The sequence below is a fragment of the Puma concolor genome, chromosome A2, assembly GCF_028749965.1.
Source record: "Puma concolor isolate L17-30 chromosome A2, mPumCon1.1.hap2, whole genome shotgun sequence".
NCBI classification, from domain to species: domain Eukaryota; kingdom Metazoa; phylum Chordata; class Mammalia; order Carnivora; family Felidae; genus Puma; species Puma concolor.
In genome coordinates this window covers 70,806,320-70,830,842 of record NC_141668.1, presented here as the reverse complement: position 1 = coordinate 70,830,842, position 24,523 = coordinate 70,806,320, and the positions used below count along the sequence as shown (strand labels likewise).

The window sequence follows — 24,523 nt, the reverse complement described above, 5'->3', positions numbered from 1 at the left end:
CTTTCCTCCTCTCCTTTCTCTTCAAATGCTGCAACAAGCCCTTCTTACCCATGAGGTCCACCACACAAAAGGCTTCCAGGACTGGGCATTCAAAGTTTCTTATCATCTCTCTCAAGGAATTTCACAAATTGATTAAACCCATTATTAAATCTATTAAAAGAATGGAATTTGGGGAATCTAAACACAACAGGCAATTAGAAGAGAGGTGGGGACAGGTGAAATCAGAGAATATATGTGGGCTGTAAGACAGGCACATTAGGCCAAGACTCAAATTATCCTTTGATGGCTCTTCATTGCTCTCAAAATAAAGGCCTACAATCCTTAGTATGAAGTACAAGTTCCTATGTACTTCCCTCCACTATGCTCTGCATTTTCTGTGCTCCTGGTATGCCAGCTTCTGCATTACAGAATATGAGCAAGCAGCTCATAGAACGGAAGTCTGACCAAGTCACTACCCAATGAAACACTGAATCAAAACCAAGAGTGCTCCAGAAAATCCGAATCCCTTTACCATAAATTCTAGCAGTGCACAGATGTTTAAGCTTCCATGCCTAGAGTTCAGCCCAACCCTATACATAAGTGAAGCCTCCAGAGAGGGACTGTGCCCTCACAGAGAGGGTTTGCAGCAGAGGTTTCTGCCTGGAAAATGTCGGGATCTAGCCAAAAGTTACTACTGGAAAAAAAAACTGCTCAGAATCAGGCTATTTGGTTTCCATCCCCCGCATATTCTTTGCAAGTACAGGTTTTCTGAACCACGGAGAAAAGAGCTATGTTAGGGTATTAGTCTCCTGGGGCTGCTGTAACAAACTACCATAGACTAGGGTGCTCCACACAACAGAAATTCATTCCGTCACAGTTCTGGGGACCAGAAGTCCAGAAGCAAGGTGTCAGCAGGGCTGCACACCCACCAAAGGGAGACTCTTCACTGGAGAATCCTTCCTTGCCTCTTCCAGCTGCTGGTAGCCCTGATGTCTGTATCACGTCTCTCTACTTTTTATAAGAATACTTACAGCAGGGGCGCCTGGGTGGCTCAGTCGGTTAAGCGTCCGACTTCAGCTCAGGTCATGATCTCACAGTCCATGAGTTTGAGGCCCACGTCAGGCTCTGTGCTGACAGCTCAGAGCCTGGAGCCTGCTTCGGATTCTGTGTCTCCCTCTCTCTCTGCCCCTCCCTTGCTCATGCTCTGTCTCTCTCTGTCTCAAAAATAAAAACATTAAAAAAATTTTTTTTTTTTAAAGAATACAGCATTTAAGGCATGGATAAGCCAGGGTGCTCTCTTCAAGATCCTTAATGTAATCACATCTGCAAAGACACTTTTTTCCTAATAAGGTCACATTTCCAATTCTAGAGATTATGACTTGACATCTCCAGGTGGACACTATTCAGCTACTACAGTGAGTAACCTAGAATTTGAACTAGAACTTCCATTCCTCAATACTCCTGGGCTCTCATAATTTAAGGGAATAAATACTTCTTAGTAGTTTTACTTATATTTGGTCAACAAATTGCTGTGAACCAGAGGCCAGATACTGGATCAGACACTGGAGATATTAAAATATGCAGGACCTGGCTTATCCACTCCAGAAACCACAGCTGGTGGACCATTATCTACCTAAAAATGACTATTTCAATTCACCATGACATCTGGGTCAGCACAGCTGCCGTTATTTTGAAATCTTAAAGTTACCAATCTACAAACAGTTTTTCAAGTTTGAAAAAGATTATGCACTAGAATCCCTCTGGCCAGCCAAGAGATGTCATTACACCCAAAGAGAGCCTGGCCAAATGGAGCCCATGCCAGTGTTTTCCCTTTGTTTGGTGTATGTGCTGTGCTTCCATGGGCCAGCATGTGGCTTCACCGTGTAATTTTTTCAAGAACAGTAGTTGATTTGGGAAGATGATTTGTGACTTGTGAACTTGAGAAATGCTATGCTTCCAAAGGAAGGGGAAATGAAGGCATTCACAGTTTTACATTGAGAACAGATGTACGGTTATACCTATTTGTGAAGGAAATACTGCGGAGCTTGGGTCAGGGTCAGGGAAAATGGCACATGAACATCTGAACAGTCTTGGGTCTTAGGCAGGTCTCGGCTCAAACAGCAGCCGTGTGCGACTGGCTGAGAAAGCATAAATAGTTTGGACAAGTTCTTCAACATGATCAGTGCTTTTGGAAAGAATTACCACACTACATATGGTGAAACTTAAAATACTTCTACCCTTGTGTCCAGGAACGGCTCTAAGTTCTTTCAAAGGAATTAATTAAACAAAAGGAAAACTAGACACTGAAACAACTCTGTAAGGGCATGATTTCATAGAGTATGGTTGGTATGTAATCTCATAGACTACGAAGCTATTTAACACTGTTAATGTGAACAGCATATGGAAATATGGAAATTGATATAGTCTAAAAGATTATAAAAGAACTGCAATTAATATTCATTCAGATTATGAAAAATATTGATGCAGGTTAACAAATCATAGAAGATACTAAAAAAGACTCTAAACCACCGTGTGGGGACGAAAAGGTTATGGGTGGTTATTTTCCCTTTTGAAACTCAGGTTTCTGCAACTGGGAAAAAAAAAAAGTCACAAGGCAATGGACTGAGGCCATCTAAGATTTTCTCTGTCACAGTGAAAAACTGAAATTTAAGTTAATACAAAATATGAAAAAAAATGTCAAGTTAAAGAGGATGATGAGATGATGAGAGAAGAGGCAGTTTGAGACACTGGAAAGGTCAAGGTCTTTGAAGCCAGACAAGCTTGGGCACCTTTTGGGGGCAAATTGCTTGATCACTAAGAGCCTCAGCTGTCTCATCTGCAAAACCAGGAAAACAAAGCCAGCATTTGAGATTTGTGATAAGATTTTGAATATATATATATATATATATATATATATATATATGCACAACATATATTACACATTGTTCTATCTCATTGAATCGAAGGCTATTATTTTTGGAGAGTACATACAAAAGTAAATAGGAAAAGCATGTATGTTAATGGTGATAGAGATGGGAAAAAAAATTAGAAGGTATCACAATTATAGAAGTTAATATCCATAAGTATATTAATATAATTAGGAACCAAAATGTTCACTGAGTTAAAAATATAAGAAAAAAAATCCTGTAATGTTAAATTTAAATAGGAAATGTCATTATGAACTTTTGATTTTTTAAAGTATATTTCTCTGTTCTTTTTACTGAGAAGACAGAGAAGTAGTAATAACCTTGTAACAAGAAGCCAGTGCCCAGCTCTCAGTTTCTAAGCACCATTCCCAATCTAAAGGAACCAGGACTTCTTGAAGAGAACAGTGATTCCCAGATTAGAGGCAGAAAACACCCACCCAAAGCCTAGAATGGTTGATTTGCCTAAAGCAAAGAGCACTCAAAGACGAGGGCACAGGAGCTAGGCCCAAGGGCCCCCCCTTGCCAAATCTGAGCATCTAAGAGAATAATAATAATAGATTATAATACACTGAATTTAAAATGAAAACTTCCACGAAATTATACTGGTAAGAAGAGAGAAAGAAAACGGGTAGAGGAGAGAAAACTTTTCCTTAACAAAGAGTGCTAGACAATAAATATAGGAGAAATGACCGAATTAGAAAAATCACCACAATGTGATACCTGATTCAGGAAACGATCATTGTGGATGCTAACACTAGTGGATGAAGAGTTGCTGAGAAACAGGATATGCACATGTCCTCAAAGTATCTGTTCATTAATTACAAACAAAAATTATCATAAATATACAATCTGGGGGGACGCCACCCTAACCAAGCAATCAAACTTAGCATCACTGATGCTGCAACATGTTTCTGACGAGGTACAGCAGAAACTACAGGATCTCTCCTAACCTGCCCCTTAACATGAATCCAGGCCTGAAGAAGCAATCAGGCAAGTCCAGAATGTGGAACCTTCAATAAAACAACTGGCCCAGGTTTTAAAAGCCAATATCATGAAAAAAAATTAGAAGGTTGTTCTAGATTAAAAGAGATAAAACAAATAAAGGTAGTACAAGAACCTTGTCTGGATCCTAGATTTAAAAAGAAAAGAAAACAAAACAAAACCACAATGAGCCGTTTGAAGTGGGAGGGAGGTGGAGAGATCCAGTATACTGGAATACAGACTGGAATTTTGAAGATACTTCACATTATTGTTAATTCTCCTAAAAGATTATGGTATGGCAGTTACGTGGTCTCCTACTTATTCTTGTTCTCCTACGTTCTTATTCTTAAAAGATAGATGCTAAACTATCATGATGTCTGCAATTCATAATCAAATGGCACAACCAAAAAAGAAAATTATGTGTGTGCATATATTTGTATGTAGAAAATGTGTGTTGAAAACACGAATAGACACTTCTCTAAAGAAGACATCCAGATGGCCAAGAGGCACATGAAAAGATGCTCAATGTCACTCCTCATCAGGGAAATACAAATCAAAACTACACTCAGATACCACCTCACTCCAGTCAGAGTGGCTAAAATGAACAAATCAGGAGACTATAGATGCTGGAGAGGATGTGGAGAAACGGGAACCCTCTTGCACTGTTGGTGGAAATGCAAATTGGTGCAGCCAGTCTGGAAAACAGTGTGGAGGTTCCTCAGAAAATTAAAAATAGACCTACCCTATGACCCAGCAATAGCACTGCTAGCAATTTACTCAAGGGATACAGGAGTGCTGTTGCGTAGGGGCACTTGTACCCCCATGTTTATAACAGCACTCTCAACAATAGCCAAATTATGGCAAGAGCCTAAATGTCCATCAACTGATGAATGGATAAAGAAATTGTGGTTTATATACACAATGGAATACTACGTGGCAATGAGAAAGAATGAAATATGACCCTTTGTAGCAACATGGATGGAACTGGAGAGTGTTATGTTAAGTGAAATAAGCCATACAGAGAAAGACAGATACCATATGTTTTCACTCTTATGTGGATCCTGAGAAACTTAACAGAAGTCTATGGGGGAGGGGAAGAAAAAAAAAAAAAAAAAGAGGTTAGAGAGGGAGACAGCCAAAGCATAAGAGGCTCTTAAAAACCGAGAACAGGGGCGCCTGGGTGGCGCAGTCGGTTAAGCGTCCGACTTCAACCAGGTCACGATCTCACGGTCCGTGAGTTCGAGCCCCGCGTCGGGCTCTGGGCTGATGGCTCAGAGCCTGAAGCCTGTTTCCGATTCTGTGTCTCCCTCTCTGTCTGCCCCTCGCCCGTTCATGCTCTGTCTCTCTCTGTCCCAAAAATAAATAAACGTTGAAAAAAAAAAATTAAAAAAAAAAACCGAGAACAAACTGAGGGTTGATGGAGGGTGGGAGGGAGGGGAAAGTGGGTGATGGGTATTAAGGAGGGCACCTTTGGGATGAGCACTGAGTGTTGTATGGCAACCAACTTGACAATAAATTTCATATTAAAAAAAATATGTGGCTCTTAAGGGATGTTGTTATTTGTATTAGTAAGAGTTTGGAGCCCAAAATTCTGCACCTAATGGTAAATGCCAACTGCAATCTTAAGCAAAATCAGGAAAAGCTCATTTTTAAAATGTGAGAACACTGGTAGGGGGAAAAAAACCCAAAGGCCTTTTGCAAAGAATCATTTAATTTTAGATGGTCTGTCTCTTTCTTCCAGCTTGGGTAGAATCCCTTTCTTGGAGATTTGGAATCATCCTATTATTCTGTCTCTTAGATTCATATGACTTAATCATACAGAAGATTTCAAAAGTTATTTGAGCAGAGGGAAAGATCATAGAAAAGTTATGTTCATAGAGCTATGTTTTACATTTACTCACAATTTTTACAGTTCCCTTGAAAAATACCAGTATACATACAAACACTCTGGTATATCTCACACCAGTCATCAACTATAGTAAGTCTCTGGAACTATAGGGGCGCCTGAGTGGCTCTGTTGGTTAAGCATCTGACTTCAGCTCAGGTCATGATCTCATGGTTCCTGGGTTTGAGCCCCGCGTTGGGCTCTGTGCTGGTAGCTCAGAGCCTGGAGCCTGCTTCAGATTCTGTCTCCCTCTCTCTCTGCCCCTCCCCCACTCACTCTCTCTCTGTCTCTCAAAAATAAACAAATGTTAAAAGAAAAGTCTCTGGGGGGTGCCTGGGTGGCTTGGTCGGTTAAGCGTCCAACTTCAGCTCAGGTCATGATCTCACAGTTCGGGAGTTCGAGCCCTGCATCGGGCTCTGTGCTGACAGCTCAGAGCCTGGAGCCTGCTTCACATTCTGTGTCTCCCTCTCTCTCTGCCCCTTCCCTGCTCATGCTGTGTCTCTCTCTGTCTCAAAAATAAACAAACATTAAAAAAAACAATTTTTTTAAAAAGTCTCTGGAACTATAAGCCACTTTACCGTCAAAAAAAAAAAAAATACACACACAGAATCGTCAATTGTGATAAGGACTTTAAAGGAAATGTTAAAGGTATTATTTCTAAAATAATGAATTAATTCTAATAGGTAGAGAAAATGCTTTTAAGAGATGGGAAGGTATTCAGTGACTTCTTAATCTTTAAAACAACAGAAAGCTCTGTTGAACAAAAAAATAAATAAAATGACCAACATACCCATCTTTGGTCTGATCCACTACACCACTTAAAAGTTCCACAGTCTTTGGATTAGGCTGGCTTTCTCCAAAAATTTTCAAATATCGAGTGACGAAGTCATTGGGAGACATAAAAAATTCACCATTTTTTTCAATGCTTGCATACTGTATAGGAAAAAAGAGAAAAGATATTTTACCCTCAAAAGCATATAATCATGAGATCAATATTTGAAAAAGCTGAAAATATTCAAAGGATAAAACATCAGATAAGATAATCTACTCTTCCCAAGGACAGTTATTTCCCAACACTTCATAGAAAAAACAAAAACACATGAAGTCTGCCAAGATTTAGGTTCATAACAGTGGTTCTCAACTGAGGGCAGGTTAGCTTGACTGTCCAGCTTACAAACACCGATGTCCCCTAATAGCCAAGTCCACCTATGAGGACCAGTCTTTTCTATATGTCACCTGTCTTTGGTGGGCAGGAGACGGGGAGGGTGTTCTCTAGCTTGGTACTTCCTCCATTGTTTCTATTTTTCTTCACAGGGGAACATCTGACAGTGTCTGATGACAAATTATGACTGTCATAACCAGGGGGGAGGGAGGCTCCTAGCATCTAGTTGTAGAGGTCAGGGAGGCTGCTGAACATCTACAAGGCACAGGGTGACCCCTTACACCAGAGTGATCCAGCCCCAAACGTCATCAGTGCTGAGAATGAGAATGAAAATTTCTGGCTTACAGAAATTTGGAAAAACAAATTACATCTTGTTTTTGGCAAGGACATAGAAAAAAAAAAAAAACCAAAAAAACAATTAATTATAAAATCATGGATGGAAACGACCTAATTCTTTTGCCCCTATTCCTGTTTCAAGGAAATCAATAATGCAGGAAAGGAGGACAAACAGGCTAAACTAGAAAGCAAACTATGAACTGCATGGTTTTCTGTGGGATTTCACAGAAGAATATGTGAAAGGGTGCTCTAGAGTGGAAGTGGTCAACGAGAGACAGGTGGCACCCAATGCCTGATCACAGTGTTCCTCTTGCCTTGGCGACACAGTCCAACTCCTGAAAGCAGGAACCTGCTCATTCCTGTTCCGTGGAGTCCCTCGGGCCGTGGGAAGTGCTGAGAAACAACATGGGATCATATGGTATCCTTATGGAGCAGGAGAGGACCTCTTGATCCTGGGGACAGAAGAGTGATTTGGGGGTGGGGGAGTGAGGACTGTGAGCTACAGGAAGAACAAGGCTGGATGGGTGACAGGAACCACAATGGACGATGTGGGGAGCACAGTGGCATAAAGTGCTGATGACAGCACCTCCACTCCCTCTGCAGCTCCAGCAGCAAGTCCCATTAAAACCGTTTCTGGGCACCTGGGTGGCTCAGTCAGTTAAGTGACCAACTCTTGATTTAGGCTCAGGTCATGATCTCCCCATTCATGGGATTGAGCCCATGTGCTCAACTGAGCCGATGTGCTGACAACAAGGAGCCTGCTTGGGAGTCTCTCTCTCTCCTTCTCTCTCTCTCCCTCTCTCCGCCCCTCAAAATAAATAAATATAAAAATTGTTTTTAAAAGTCCTTGTTATTTCTACATTTTAATTCCAATGCAGGATAAACTCTTGCTTAGATACTCAGTAACAAGCTTTGGAGTCCCTCAGGCCTGAGCTGAGCCTGCACCGAGCTCTGCTTCTACCTCTTGCCACCTGTACGACCTCAGGGAAGTAAAGCTTTCTGGGTCTCTAGCTCCTGACCTATGAAATGGGGGTAACAACATTACCTGCTTCATAAAGTTGATGCTAGAAATAAATGAATAATCATGTAATGCACTTAGCACAATGTGCTACACACAATAAGCACTTTATAAATGTTCTGTATTATCAGTTTGAACATTTTCTAGCATGGTACAAAAGAAAAGCTCAAAAATGGTCCAAGAATCCCAGTATTCTTCAGTTAGCATTGAAATGGCTTTTTGGAAATGCAGAAGAATTAGATTTTGATTTTCCTGAGGCAAAAAAGGATAAGAAATATAAAGGGAATGTTGCTGCTAATTATTACAGCGATCCTATGATTTAGACTTATACCTATGTTTGCTCATAGTGGTGAATAATTAATTTATTTAAAATGCAATTTCACTCTTCTCCCACCAGTAGATGTTTAGGTTATTTCTAAATAAAGCTAAGGTAACTGGCTTCGCACATAACAATTATCCGAATTCCTAACAATCTTCAAAGGGTAGACTTCTGGAAGAGAAATTGTTGAGTCAAAGGAGAGGAACTTGAAGGCTCTTGATATTTATTATCACACTGCTCTCCAGAAAAGATTGTACCAATTTACACTCCCACCAGCAGTGCTGGACCATGCCCTTTCTCCCGTCCTTTGTCTCTCAGATTTGTTGCAAACATTTTTCCAGTTTGGTATTTTTATATAATTGAGCCTACAGATTTTTTTCCACCTTTGCAATTCCTTCTATTACTTCTAAGTCTAGAAACTAGGCCTTCCTCATCTCAAGACTAATATTCACCCATATTTTCTCTGGGCTTTTTTCAAGTAGGTTTATCTCTTAAGTTTCAATACATTGGTACTTGATTTTTCACGTGGTTTGAGGTCAGGATCCTTCAACTTTAGTTTTCCCCACTTAATTTCTCGGTTGTCCCAGGAGCACAAATGAAATCATTCTTATGACATGTTCAACACATACTGATTATCATATGGTCATCAGGGAACAGCTTGGCAAGTAAGTCCATCTTCAACACCATTTCTGACCAGTTGGCAATGAATGGCTCCCTAAGGTAGACAGAGGCTCTCCTCCGAGGTGGCTGCCAAACTCCAGGAAGGAATGCCGGACGGGCTGACAGTTCTTGTCATCCCTGCACCAGGAATCCTTGCAAGATTACATGCATCTTAATTGCTACAATTAGAGGGAAAGCTCTGTCAGGGCAAGATTTTCTCCTGCCTTTCTCACTGCAGCATCCTCAACATCTCGGACTGGTGGCAGGCAGAGAGTGAAACATGTTCAATAAATATCTGTCGAATGAAGGCACGCACTACTTCCGTCCTGGGAATTTTCTGGGCCATGATCACTCTTTGGTTTTCCCCGAAATGACCTTTAGAATCATTGTCAAGCTGCTGACCCCTAAAAAAAATTCTACTGAAAGTGCGAAATAAAATTACAATGCCATACCTCTAACTCATACACAGGATAATTAAAAAGTAATAATGGGGCGCCTGGGTGGCGCAGTCGGTTAAGCGTCCGACTTCAGCCAGGTCACGATCTCGCGGTCCGTGAGTTCGAGCCCCGCGTCAGGCTCGCATCAGGCTCTGGGCTGATGGCTCAGAGCCTGGAGCCTGTTTCTGATTCTGTGTCTCCCTCTCTCTCTGCCCCTCCCCCGTTCATGCTCTGTCTCTCTCTGTCCCAAAAATAAATAAAAGTTGAAAAAAAAAAAGTAATAACAAGTGTTGGCAAAAATCTGGAGCAAATGCAATTCTCATACACTGGTGTTATAAGAGTAAACTTGTTAAACCACTTTAGAATGCTGCTTGGGAATATGTACTCTAACTGAACAGACAACCATAGAAATAGCAATTTTGATCACAAGTATGTCTAAAAGTAACGTGTGTATATATACATATGTGGTGTTTATGTATATGTACATACACACATATGTATATACATATATAGAAAGAATAAAAACGTACTTTAGCATTTTAATGTCCACGGAAGCATTATTTTGGATAGCAAAAAGATGAAAAATAACTCAAATGTCAACCAACGGTAGGATATGTAAATGAACTACTGTAGGACAGTCACACAATGGCATATAATGCAGCAATGAAAATAAACAACCACACACAACGAGGATGAATCTGAACAACTAGAGCAAGAGCAAAAGAAATGAGACACAAGAAAACATGGTGTATGATTCCATTTACATAAAGTTGAAAGCCAAACAACTGGTTACCCTTAGGAGGGGTGCGTAGTGACTGGAAGGGGCATCGGATGGTTCCTGGGGTGCTGGTTCCATAGGTGTGCTCCCTTCGTGAATGTTAATGGAGCGGTACATTCATGACTTGTGCACTTGATTCATACCTCAATAGTTTTCATTAAAAAAAAAAGAAAATCATTGAGATATTTTCTGCCCCATTTTTTGGAAGTGATAAATAATTTTGTAAATGTAAGAACATGTTACAGAAAACAGTTTCCTTCAGTTTGCAAAACCAGCTCATCACCGAGGCTGCAGTAGTCTGCTTTGTGATTATAGTAAAAATATCAAAGGTTGTTCCTTCAATTGATGGACAGACCGATCATAATAAGAATATATTGACAAAGGTGCTCCACTGCTCCTGCAGCAGGGAACAGAGGGGCCCCTGTCAGGGGAGTGGACTTTGCAGCTACCACGGATTCTTCTTTGGGAACAGATTTTACAAGTGACCTGAAGCCTCTCTTCCTTACAATTTTTTTTAAGTTTTAATATGATTAAACATACACAAGTTATATGCAAAAATGCAGGTTCAAGAGTATTGAACTAGCATTACTGCTAGCACAGGAGACAAGACAACTAAGCCTTCAATAACAGGAAGCCGCTAGATGAGCGAGAGTAAAACCACTGTATGTGGAACAGCACACAACACTAAAAATACTGTAGAAATGCGATCAATGACAGGAAAAGGGTTTCCTAACGCATCAGGTGAGGAGGAAAACTGGATAAAACGGTATTTTTTCTCCTGTTAAGGAAAAAAAGATTTACATACATACACAGAGATAGGTATATAAAATACACACTTATATATAAACATAGATTGTATCTATTGGGTGGAATCACAAGTTACTTTTCTTTACACACTTGTGCTTTTTCAATTTTCGTCAATGAATATAAAGGTTTTCACTTCAATAGTTTTCAAAAAAGAAGTTTTTCCAATTTTGTTAACACAAATTTTAAATACACATGTTTTGTTGACAAAGAATCATTATAAAAACCCGAGTGCAACCCACTATGTATTATTATTACAAACTGTAATATGGCCTATTCCCCTTGTCTAGTCCCTTTACCCAGTTTTCCCACCTCCCACATCTTTTTTTTTTTCAACGTTTATTTATTTTATTTTTGGGACAGAGAGAGACAGAGCATGAACGGGGGAGGGGCAGAGAGAGAGGGAGACACAGAATCGGAAACAGGCTCCAGGCTCTGAGCCATCAGCCCAGAGCCCGACGCGGGGCTCGAACTCCCGGACCGCGAGATCGTGACCTGGCTGAAGTCGGACGCTCAACCAACTGTGCCACCCAGGCGCCCCCCCACCTCCCACATCTTACACTACAGGCATTCAGCTACGTCCACCTCTGTACTTGTAAACGCTAGGTATCACCCGCTTTGGTCTCTCTTGAGCTAATGGTTTCCTTCTCAATTTCCCCATTCTTAATTACTGGCACCTCTCTCACCCAGACGGTATATGCAATGGTCATATTTATCCCCTGTTCCCTCTCACTCATCACACAAGACCATTTTCATCAAGCAGTCCTTCAAAATGTCTTTACCTTGCCCACTCGCCATTTCCCCTGCCACCACAACCCCAATCAAGTCTTTAGGGCCTCACACCAGGGTTGCACCCAACACTGCCAAACTCACAGGCCTGCACTACCAACCAAATCTCAAACCCATCCTGCCAGTGTCACTGGATGACTCGGAAAACCTCCGATGGCTTCCTATTGTTCAGCAGACACGCCAAATTCCCAATTATCTTTCTAATTTTGTCACCCACACCCTGTAATGCTTGGCAGACTCCCTGGCACAAGGCTGAATTTAAATAAACATTTGAAGAAGGAGCAAGAATCCTTCAACCTAGAGAGGCTGTCTGCTCCCAAACCCATTTCCAGGCCTCTGTCAAATGTGGCCCTCTCCCCAGGAACTCCCCACCTGCCCTCCTCCCTGCCTCTCCAGCCCCACTCATCCCGGGGCTCCCCAAGTTCCCTTTCCAAGGAGCCTCCTCTGACCACTCCCCACCATGGGGACCATTCTCTCCATTTCCTGTGGCATTTTTAAACCACATACCTGTAGGTCAACCTACATTCTTTCTTACCTGCTGCATGCCTGTAAATCTGGCCTCTTGTATACAAGCTGATCTCCTTGAAGACATGGTCCCAGCTTATACTTATTTTGCACATCCTACTCACTGCAAACTTTCTGGGAGCTTTATTTAAACTGTAAGCACTCAGTGCATCTGTCCAAATTAACACGAAGGAGCACCAGAAGTGTCAGGCAGGCAAAAAACGCATGTCAACATTTAGGTTAGAAGCAAAACTGAGCACACCTAGACTTCAACTTCCACACCCAGACAAAATGTTGCCACCCACTTATCACCAGAACAGGCTGCATAATAAATGCCTCGGGCTAGGAGTGACCTATACCAAGTCCCGTCCTACCCACCATCCCAGTGCACTGCCCAGGGGCCTGTGCTGCAGCCCACCCCCCCACCTGGCACTCTCACAGAACTTTGAGTGAAACCTTTGTTTCACACCTGCTGTTTCCTCTGCCCAGAACAGTCTTCCTCTGCCCCACAACCCTCCACTACCTCCTCCATCTGATAAGTACCTACTCATTGTCTAGCCCAGCTGAGACACCACAACCTCTCTGTAACTTCAATGACCCTTGCTAGCAAGATGTAATTAGCCCCACATCAGCTTCCTACTAATTAAGGCCATATAATGCTTATCAACCATGTTATGGCTTTTTTCTACACTCACACACAGTGAAATAGTAAACGGCAGGGGCCATGAATTATGCATCTTTATATTCCCAACGCTTAACACTGTACTTAACACACAGTAAGCAACTCCCTTCCCAAAAAAGAAAGAAGAAAGTGGCATTGATTTGAATCGTTCTTAAGGATAAAACAAAGTAAGTCAGAATTGGGCCCAGTGCAGTCCTCCAGGACCCCGCTTTCCTTATCTCTCCCAGATCCTCTGGCTCTCTCTGACCTCCGCAGTTGCCAACTCCCTGCTATTGGCACATCTGGTCCAGAGGTCTACTTCCCCCAAGCTACAGAAGCATCTTCTTTTTCTGGGGCGCCTGGGTGGCGCAGTCGGTTAAGCGTCCGACTTCAGCCAGGTCACGATCTCGCGCTCCGTGAGTTCGAGCCCCGCGTCGGGCTCTGGGCTGATGTCTCAGAGCCTGGAGCCTGTTTCCGATTCTGTGTCTCCCTCTCTCTCTGCCCCTCCCCCGTTCATGCTCTGTCTCTCTCTGTCCCAAAAATAAATAAACGTTGAAAAAAAAAAAATAAAATAAAAAAAAAAAGAAAAAGAAGCATCTTCTTTTTCTTTTTTTTTTTTTAACATTCATTTATTATTGAGAGACAGAGAGACACAGAGCATGAGCAGGGGAGGGGTAGAGAGAGGGGGACACCTAGAATCTGAAGTAGGCTCCAGGCTCTGAGCTGTCAGCACGGAGCCCAACACGGGGCTTGAACCTACAAACTGCGAGATCATGACCTGAGCCAAAGTCGGTCACTTAACCAACTGAGCCACCCAGGCGCCCCTACAGAAGCACCTTCTAACTAGTTTAATACACAAAAGGTAGGTATTTGTTAGGAAGAAAAGCCAGGAAAAAGTCACAGAGAGTCAGCAAAGTAGTTAGGTTTATAGAGTGCTTACTGCTGATCCATACATAACTAGAAAGACCAGCCACAGTGGAGACGTGCCTGGCACAGCCCCCACAAGCCCGATCCCTATTCTCCTCCCACCACAACACCATCTGTGCCAGATGGTAAACAAGAGATCCCCCGCATGCTGAGCCAAGGTGGATTTGTGTTGGTACTACACTGCCCAGGCCCTATGAGATCACCCGAACCTCTGCCAGATCCACAATCCCTTCCAGAAACTGCTGATCGCTGTTTTCTTCACAGACAGCCCCTGCCCCCCTTCCTGGCCCCATCGTCCCCTTGGACTCAAAGCCACACTCTCACTCAAAAGCTACGTTGTCTTAGCCACCCCAAGAGAAGACAGCACTTGCCTAGCTGGTCCCAAAGACTCCACCCCAGCCCTCAGACCCACATCCACAGAAATCTCACAGGTGACTCTCCAGAACTCTGCATGCAATTCCTACCCTCCTTTGGTCTCCCTGACCAATATTTGGCTCCACCATAGACCTGCCTGCTGTTGACATGGAGCAGCTGGAAAAGACACGTTGTTCCAAAGTAGGATCTTAAACTAACCTCGCCAGCTGCCATGTGGCCTCAAAAGGTAGACGCAGCTTTTACCTGGAGCCTTTCCACCAAATCGTGCCAAAAGACCAGTAGGTATCCACGATGCGCCACCTATTAAGACACTCTGAGCTGTCCCCATTTCCTGTCAGAAGGGTGCCCACAACTATTGCTAAACCGAAGTAATAGAGTTCAAAGAATGATTATGACTTTGCCAGGTCAAGTTAATGAGCTTTATCCATTTTTCTAGGCTCTCTGGCAGCCCGCTCACATGCTCTTCTCCTGCAAGAGGTCTTCCTGAATTACATCGTAAGAGTTTTATAATATAGACCTTAAATATACATACTAACAATGTCTATGGTTCCCTCATACACACCTCATCCCAGTTATGGTGGGCCCCGAATGCAGAGCAACAACTAGGCCAAGGTGAGAAACAAAGCATTTCTGTTTCCTGTCCTTTTCATTCTCTAGAATCCTTTTCTACCTTAGAATCTCTACATAGTGTTGTCCTCTTGGGCTAAAACCAAATTTATAAACAACTCTACTTTCTTACACATAATCCAAACCTCCTCACAAATCTATCCCGTTTCCTCCCCCAAAAACTGCTCATATTTTTAACCATTTCCTTTCGAAGCCTCTCTCTCTCTCGTGTTTGAATCATTTAATTTCAAGCATTTACTGAATCAGTATCTAATGCAAATCAGGTGCTGGGCACTTTCATCCAAGTTTTTTCACTGCATCTTTAAAAATTTTTGTAACTTGTTATGAAAATGCTCACACATGTACAATATAGAGAAAACAGGGTAAGAAACGTAATGATCCATCTACCAGTTTCAAAAACCATCACCACACCAACCATAGTTCACCAAAACTGGACGATTTAAAAGCAAATCTCGGACATCATAATCTCATCTGTAAATACTTCAGTGTGTATCTCTAAGAGAAAAAAACTCTTTATAGCTCTCGTAATAAGAATACCATCATCCGGCCTAAAAATCAATCAGTAACAATTCCTTAACACCAGATAACCCTGTCAGTGTTCAAATTCTCTGATTTCTTGGTATTTTTTAATAGTAACACAATTTGATGAGGAAAGTGATGCTCACAGCATTGGTAACTTTCTGAGCCATATTATCTGGGACATGACAGACAGTCAAGTTTCTCATTTGAAGCCCTGGTCCTCTGTCTGTACAGCACAGCTGGTTTTCCATCATGTTTAGAAAAGGCTCACATATATGCTTTTAAAATGATCTTTATAAAAGTGTCCTTTTCTGAGTCCTTTAATTCCAGGTGAGTAACATTACATGTGGTTCACCGTCTGGGACCCGAGGTAGACTTTTAATTAGAGTATCATTCATTCACTGCCCAATGTCACAACCTAGGGGAAATGTAAGACACCAAGGAAATATGTGATATCTGTTGTGATCTAATATGTACTGTTACTCACACCGAGGGCTCCTCACCTGGCACTACAGTTGCAATTAAATGAGGGTAATGACAATGAGGGTGACAACAATGGGTTTCTACAAAGAGAGGCAAGGGTAGTTGTCTCCGGATAGATGAAGGATCATGGGAATTTTACAAAGAGCTTTAAACATCTTAGGAGAAAAAGCATGATCATCAAACCGCACAGGTGAATCCTGGAAAGGTAAATGAGTTGTAAGACTAAATGCCCCAGCAACTCCTTTCCAGTATCTGACACCATATGAGAGAAAAGGAATTACAATGTAAACCATATTACCATCACAAACAATCACCTACTAGTTTCTGATGCATTTCAAAAAATACATATAATTGTAACAGATCTCTTTCCTAAGTCTTATGTAAAGATACCTTTGGGGATTTTTTCAAAAAATATAACAATGAAATAAAGAGCTGTTTGAAAATAATCTTTAAAAATTTGAGAACACAAATCAAATAAGAAACAAAATAGATTCTTTTATACTGACCTTCAAAAATATTGTTCTAAGCTCAGCTGGATCTGCTCTCTTGGTTAAAACCACCTATAAATAAACATAAAAATGTTTATATTATTAGAACAAAGCTGAGACATCAAGCTAGCAGACTGAAAGAAAATAAACTCCAGGTTAGAAATTAGTGGATTTCATTTTTGTAGTTAGAGCACCAAATTTCCCCAGTGCATAAACTGCTCCCTGGATTTTAAATTGGACTCCTTATGTGGCTTCTAGAATGATAACAGGCTGTACAAGAAACCAGTAAAGCTCTTAATATGTGGTCTAATGAATATCATTTTTTCCAAAAAATAAGTAGAAAAAAAGAAAAGCTGAAACAGATTTGGAATCACCTGGCATTTTTTAAACTACACACCAAAGTGACCCATACCCTTTCATAGAGGAATATTAAATATCAAAGTACAACTTGTTTGTTAACTATGCAAGAGAACATAGTTCTTAAGGAAGTTAGTGAACAAGGCAAATCATATTAACAACCAAGGGAATTACTTCCCACAGTTCCGCCAGGAATACGCATGAACGCCTATCTGGGCATGCCATGTGAGCTCTCCTCCTTTCCCCGACTTTTAATTTCAGAAGTCAGAAGTCTCCAAAGGTATGACTATTATTCTCCACATTCTCGAAATACAAGGGGCTACGGTTACCCTTCAAGAACAAAATTTGACAGATTAGCTCAGAATAGGTGTTGTGCTTAATTCCCCAGCCCACAAAGTCCAAAAACATTAGTGGGGAAAAAGCAAGACAAACTTGAATATGGCTACCCCAGGCTAACACAAAAGAGTCCTTATGTGGAACCAAACAGTGGGCTTATTCAGTGTCCCATCACCCAATCCTGCTGGCAAAAACCGTCATGAGACTGAATTCTCACCAAGCACAGCGTCACCCCATGATACAGCCAAGGAGGGGTTCCTGGAACCACCCTAATACCGGGGCCATGGCACTATCCACAGGGAGATTTATGCAAATTGTTCTAAATCCTTTCTGTGTGTTTGCAAAGGCTCTTCTGAGATCTTTGGACAATGTGTTCTCTGTCTCTAAATATGTAACTGCCTGAGCTTCTTGGCCTGCCACTGTCAGGAATAATTTTATTAACTAATCACTGGAATGGGAGAGGTAGTTTTTCTGAAACAAGTTGATTGGTCACCTTGTTTCCCAGAGCAAGACTGATAACTCCTTTAATTTCAGCTGAGTACTTGCAACCACCAATGCTACTTTTATCCATAAGATTTGGTAATCTTTAAAATTCTGAATTAGTGTTCTTTGGTGTTCATTTAAGGAGGAAAAAACAGAATGCTAACCAACCTAAGAATAATGATAGTGCCAACCTAAAGGTTTCAGGAGAAGATTCCCTCCTTTCAGGTTTATATTCTGAGAAAGGTAGAATAGGCCAAACACCACTGGAGAAGATGAGACAGCATAAAAACACCTCAACCCTCTTTTTTTTTTTTTAATTTTTTTTTTTTCCAACGTTTATTTATTTTTGGGACAGAGAGAGACAGAGCATGAACGGGGAAGGGGCAGAGAGAGAGGGAGACACAGAATCGGAAACAGGCTCCAGGCTCTGAGACATCAGCCCAGAGCCCGACGCGGGGCTCGAACTCACGGACCGCGAGATCGTGACCTGGCTGAAGTCGGACGCTTAACCGACTGCGCCACCCAGGCGCCCCTAATTTTTTTTTTTTTTAACATTTATTCATTTTTGAGACATAGAGAGAGGCAGAGCATGAGCGGGGAAGGGGCAGAGAGAGAGGGAGACACTGAATCTGAAGCTGTCAGCACAGAGCCCGATGCAGGGCTCAAACTCATGAACTGCGAGATCATGACCTGAGCCGAAGTCGGACGCTCAACCGACTGAGCCACCCAGGCGCCCCTCAACCCTCTGAACAGCAGAGAAATACTCTCCAGTTCCACATTTCAAGACAGTCCATAAGTATTTTTTAGAAGGCATATGGTGACCCTAGGTACTTAGCTGAGTTTCCTTTTAAAAGCAAAGGTAAGTTTCCACAAAGTGAACAATTCTTGCTCCATTTGAATACCACATCCTTTAAAATCTAATTAATTCACTATGCCATGCACTTCATAAAGTCTTCCCTGGGCAGAGTGAACTTCCCCTGCCCTAAATTCCCATAGCATTCTTCCATGACTAACCCCCACATGCACATTCAGTGTTCCCCACCAGGACTACACCTCTCTGAGAGAAAGAAACAAAGCTTTCACTCTGTAACTCTGCTAAGATCTAAGGCACAGGAGAACACCATCCATACGGGAAGAAAATAACAAAGATTAGAGCAGAGATAAATGAAATAGAGACTAAAAAGACAATAGAAAACATCAATGTCACTAATAGCTGTTTCTTTGTAAAGATAAACTGACAAACCTTTAGCTAAACTCACCAAGTAAAATGACAACTCAAACAAAATCAGAAACAAAAGAGAAGACATCAACAACTGACACCACAGAAATACAAAAGATCATAAAAGACTACTATGAACAATTATAGTAATAAATGGGACATCCTAGAAGAAATGAATAAATTCAAGAAACATATTACATATTACATAAACACATTACAAACCTACCAAGACTGAATCATGATAAAATAGAAAAATCTAAAGAGATCAATACTAGTTAGGAGATTGAACCAGTAATTTAAAACTTCCAAAAAAGAAAAGTCCAGGACCAGCTAGCTTCACTAGTGAATTCTACCAACCATTAAAAGAAAAATTAATACCAATCTTTCTCCAACTCTTACAAACTATAGAAGAGGAGGCAACTCTTCCAAACTCATGGGCCCAGCATTACCCTGATACCAAAATCAAACAAGGATGCCACTAGAAAAGAAAATTACAGGCTAATATCCCTGATGAACACATATGCAAAAATCCTCGACAAATATTAACAAACGAAATTCAACAGTATATCAAAAAGACCACACACCATGATCAGGTAGAATCACTTCAGCGATGTAAGGACAATTCAACATCTGCAAATCAGCTGATATGATATACCACATTAACAGAATGAAGAATAAAAATCATATTTTCATCTCAATAGACAGAAAAAACACCTGACAAAGTTCAGAATCTATTTATAATAAAAATATCTCAATAAAGTAGGTATAGAAGGAATGTATCTCAACATAATAAAAGCCATATATGGCAAGCCCACAGCCAACATCATACTCAACAATGAAAAGCTGAAAGCCTTTCCTCTGAGATCAGGAACAAGAGGAGAATGTCCACTCTTGCCACTTCTATTCAACATAGTTATTGAAAATCCTAGCCAGAGCAACTAGGCCAGAAAAAGAAATTAAAGGCATTCAAATTGTAAAGGAGGAACAAAACTGTCACTATTTGCAGATGACACGATATTATATACAGAAAACTCTAAAGTCCCCATCAAAAAACCATTAGCACTAAAAAACAAATTCAGTAAAGTTGCAGGATATAAAAATCAATACACAAAAATCTGCTGCATTTCTACACACTAATAAAAAATTATTAGAAAAATAAAGAAAACAATTCCATTTACAATTGCATCAGAAGAATAAAATACCTAGGAACCAATTTAACTAAGGCGAGTAATCTTATATTAAAACCTACAAACCATTAATGAAAAACCAGAGGGAACACAAATAAATGGAAAGATATTCTGGACCCATGGATTGGAAGAATCAATTGTTAAAATGTCCACATTATCCAAAGCAAGTTACAGATTTATTACAATTCCAATTGAAATTCCAATGGCATTTTTCTTTTTTTTTCTTTTTTTAAAATTTTTTTTAATGTTTATTTATTTTTGAGACAGAGAGAGGCAGAGCATGAGCAGAGGAGGGGAGAGAGAGAGACGGAGACACAGAATCCGAAGAAGGCTCCGGGCTCCGAGCTGTCAGCGCAGAGCCCGACGTGGGGCTCGAACTCATGAGCCGTGAGATCGCGACCAGAGCTGAAGTCAGACGCCCAACCGACCAAGCCACCCAGGCGCCCCCCAATGGCATTTTTCAATCCTATCATTTGTATGCGACCACCAAGAACAAACACACACACACACACACACACACACACACACACCCCACAAAAAGCAAATAGTCAAAGCAATCTGGAGAAAAAAGAACAAAGCTGGAGGCATCATACTTCCTGATTTCAAACCATATCACAAAGCTATAGTGAGTAAAACAGTGTGGTACTGGCATAAAAATAGATGCATCAGTGAAACAAAATAGAGAGCCCAGAAACAAACCCAGCCATATATGATCAATTAATTTATAACAAAGCAGCCAAAAAGAGATAATGAAGAAAGCATAGTCTCTTCAATAAATGGTTTTGAGAAAACTAGAAAACTGCATGGAAAAGAATGAAACTGGACCATTATCTTACATCATGTACAAAAATTAACTCAAAATGGATTAAAGACTTAATGAACCTAAGACCTGAAACCATAAAATCCCCAGAAGGAAACACAGGTGGTAAACCCTTTGACACAGGTCTTGGCAATGAGTTTTGTTTTGTTTTAATATCACACCAAAAGCAAAAGCAACAAAAGCAGAAATAAGTTGAGTGGGACTACATCAGACTAAAAAGCTTGTGCACAGCAAGGAAACCATCAACAGAATGAAAAAGCAACCTGCTGAATGGGAGAGAGTACTTGCAAACACGTATTTGATAGAGGCTAATATCCAAAATATATAAAGAACTACAACTAAATAACATAAAAACAAACAATCCAATTAAAAAATGGGTAGAAGATTTTCCCAGAGACCTTTTTCCAAAGAAGACATATAGGTGGCCAACAGACACATGAAAAGATGCTCAACATCACTCATCATCAGGGAAATGCAAATCAAAACTACAATGAGATATTACCTTACACCTGTTAGGCTGGCTATTATCAAAAAGATAAGACATAACAAGTATTGGCAAGGATGTAGAGAAAAGGAAACCCCACACACTGCTGGTGAGAATGTAAACTGGTGCAGCCACTATGGAAAACACTACAGAGTTCCTCAAAAAATTAAAAACAGAACTATTCCACTTTGGGGCATTTATCTGAAAAAAATGAAAACACTAACTTAAAAAGGTATTTGCACCCACAGGTTCATTGCACCATTATTTACAATAGCCAAGACACAAAAACAACCTAACTGTCCATCAATGGATGAAAGGATAAAGAAATTGTAAGATAGATATTAAAAAAATCTATATAGGGACCCAACAATTCTAAGTCATGTCATCTAATGTGCATAGAACATTTTGTATTTTCAATGTAAGACCATTACCTCACTGGATCCCCACAGCAAAATCTGAGACCTGGAGAGTACATAATATTGGCCCCACTTTACAGAAGAAGAAACTAAGACTCAGAGAGAGTCAATTTTTTCCCCAAAAGTCAGATTTGGCACTAATTCATACTTGCATTTCTAAGTGTTGTCTGAGCTGGGATCAGATCCCAAATCTTCCACCCCCTACTGTATTGGTCTTTCCACTGAGCCACATTGCAGGAAGCTTCAAACAGACCATAACTTATGTTAACCATTAACAAAATACATGCCTAGAAATCAAGAATCTCCCAGTTTCTCCTAATACCACCAATTTATAGTGTCCATCCAGTGATTAAGAATATGGCTTTAGTGTCAGGCCACCTATGATTGGGGATCAAGTGTGACCTCTAAAGTCACTAACTGTGTGACCTTGAGCTACATCCCTATCTCTTAGCCTCACTTTCTTCATCTGCAAAATGGAAGTCCTGGATGGTTGAAAGAGTGATAAGAGAAAATTACGTAAAGTGCTTAGTACCAAAAAGGACACAGAGTTAAACCACTAAACGTGTGGAATCTATTATTCATATTCTTATGGAAAGGTGTTTATATTCAACCATGCTTACTCTTTAAGTGATGGCTCATAACTTGAGAAGGAAAAAATTAAGGAAGGAGGGGAAAAGAACTCATGGATCTTCAAGAACACTCACCAAACCACTAAACATAGAGGTTTTCCTAACTCACCTCGTCTACTAGCTTAGCCTCAACCAATGCTACTTCTTGAGACTAGATTCAAAGTTAGATACACCATGGAATTTCCCAGAGGCCCACTGAAATATGTATTAGGTCCTGCATACACTGTACTGAAGCACAAAGTAACTATGGCTCAATAGGTGATGGATTCCGAAAAAAATTTTACCAGCTTCCTGGGTCTCCTCACCTCTGCACAAATCCCATCTATTTCCCCAGTGTTGTGGGGCTATTCAGAATTCCCAGTTCTACTTCTACCTCCCATCTTATCTTCTTGTTTTGGCATCATGGGCAGTCAAGGAAGAACTTACACAGCTTTATTCAAGACCACAGAAAGTTAGAGCTAGAAGTACCAGTGTGCTGAAGGTGTACTGAGATGGAGCCTACCTGGTGGCAAAATCAATACCCAGAAAGTTCTAGGAGCTGGAAAAGGGGAACTCTAGAAATGTAGTCTCCCTTTTTAAGCCAACTCTAACAGCTGCCCAGCATGCACACTCTGCATCACTTTAACAAGCCTGTTGAAGATTCATCAAACTTGAGATTGTTTCCAGAAGGCTGAATTTCATTGTTAGGTATTTTTTTTTTCTTATACTAACAGCATGTAAATATTTACAGCTACTGTTCTTATAATCTAATTACCTGATTTTATCATCATTCTTCTGAATTTGCATTTATAAGAACAGATTTCACCATTAAACAAAAATTTTGTAGCAAGTATTTTAAATAAAGGAACTAGTTTGCAAACATAGTTAGGAAAATAACCAAGGAGGTAAAGGGTTCTTGGCAGAAACTATGAAATATCACCATTTGCTACTTAAATCAATACAATAGAGAATTTTATATTGTAGCAGCTAACTTTCATAAATAGCCAAGCCGGGGGGGGGGGGCGGGAAAAAGGAGGGGGTTAAAACTGAAAAAAACTATGCATTGTATATTTTTTCCACAAAATGGGAAAGGTTTACCTTTACTGAACTTTAGTATGGAAATTTCAGATCAATTCTATGAATCAACATTCCATGGGGCAAAGTTTGAGGACCACTGAATATGTAAAATTTTTGACAGGACACATATTAGATATAATAGCTTACACAGGCTGTCAATAACACTTGCAAAACAGATACATGAATTAGGTGCATCCTAGATATAAAAAAAAAAAATAACAATAACATAACTTCAAATGACTGGTTTTGAAAAGGCGGGGACAGGAAACATGGCAAGGAGGACCAGAAAGATACCTTACAGGACAAATAAATTCACTCTCATTTTAATATGAGTCCAAGCAGCCAAAAAAAGGAAAACACCAGGCAAGATTTTCCTACACGTAAGAATGTTTTTTTTTAAGTGGCTTTCTAATACTGAAATCAAGCCACAGTTGTAGGCTCATTAACAAATCGCAGTGGTACAGAATTGTGTGCCCTGAACAGTTTGCAAGGTCTGAGGCAGCGGGGAAGAACATAAGAAAACCTACACAGAATAAGCGATACTAACTTGAAGAAGGAAATGTAAAGAAAAGAAAAGCTTTCCTCTTCCAGTGAAAAGCTCTAGAGATGTAAGATCGTGACCTCCTCAAATGTCCACATCCCCAACTCCAGCAAAGAACAGAAACTAAGCAGATGCTCCAAAAATGTTGACTAAGGAAGAAAGTCTTCCAGGCAAGTAGAAATCAAATCCAGTCAATGAAAATAGATACCTTCCTCTAGGCTGCTGGTGCTCAAAGTGTGGGCACCGGACCATCAGCCTCCAGTGGGACCATTTAGAAATGCAAATGATCACACCTTACCCCAGATCTACAAATCAGAAATTCTAAGGGTGGGGCCA

At 40.7% G+C, this 24,523-nt stretch overlaps 1 protein-coding gene across 8 annotated transcripts in view; it reads right to left on the bottom strand.

Annotated features, from left to right (window-relative positions):
• Positions 1-24,523, bottom strand: part of SLC25A13 (solute carrier family 25 member 13) — a 193,176-nt gene that overhangs the window by 139,747 nt on the left and 28,906 nt on the right. For 3 of the 8 annotated variants that reach the window (XM_086695884.1, XM_086695865.1, XM_086695870.1), the window contains 2 exons: positions 16,678-16,731; positions 6,563-6,705 (listed from right to left, as the gene is read on the bottom strand). In XM_086695884.1, the coding sequence (XP_086552010.1) occupies positions 6,563-6,705; positions 16,678-16,731 (197 nt within the window). Of the gene's footprint in view, positions 1-6,562; positions 6,706-7,584; positions 7,723-9,236; positions 9,447-16,677; positions 16,732-24,523 lie in introns of those variants that run through there. The other 5 variants (XM_086695891.1, XM_086695898.1, XM_086695876.1 and 2 more) reach the window with 4 other exon arrangements.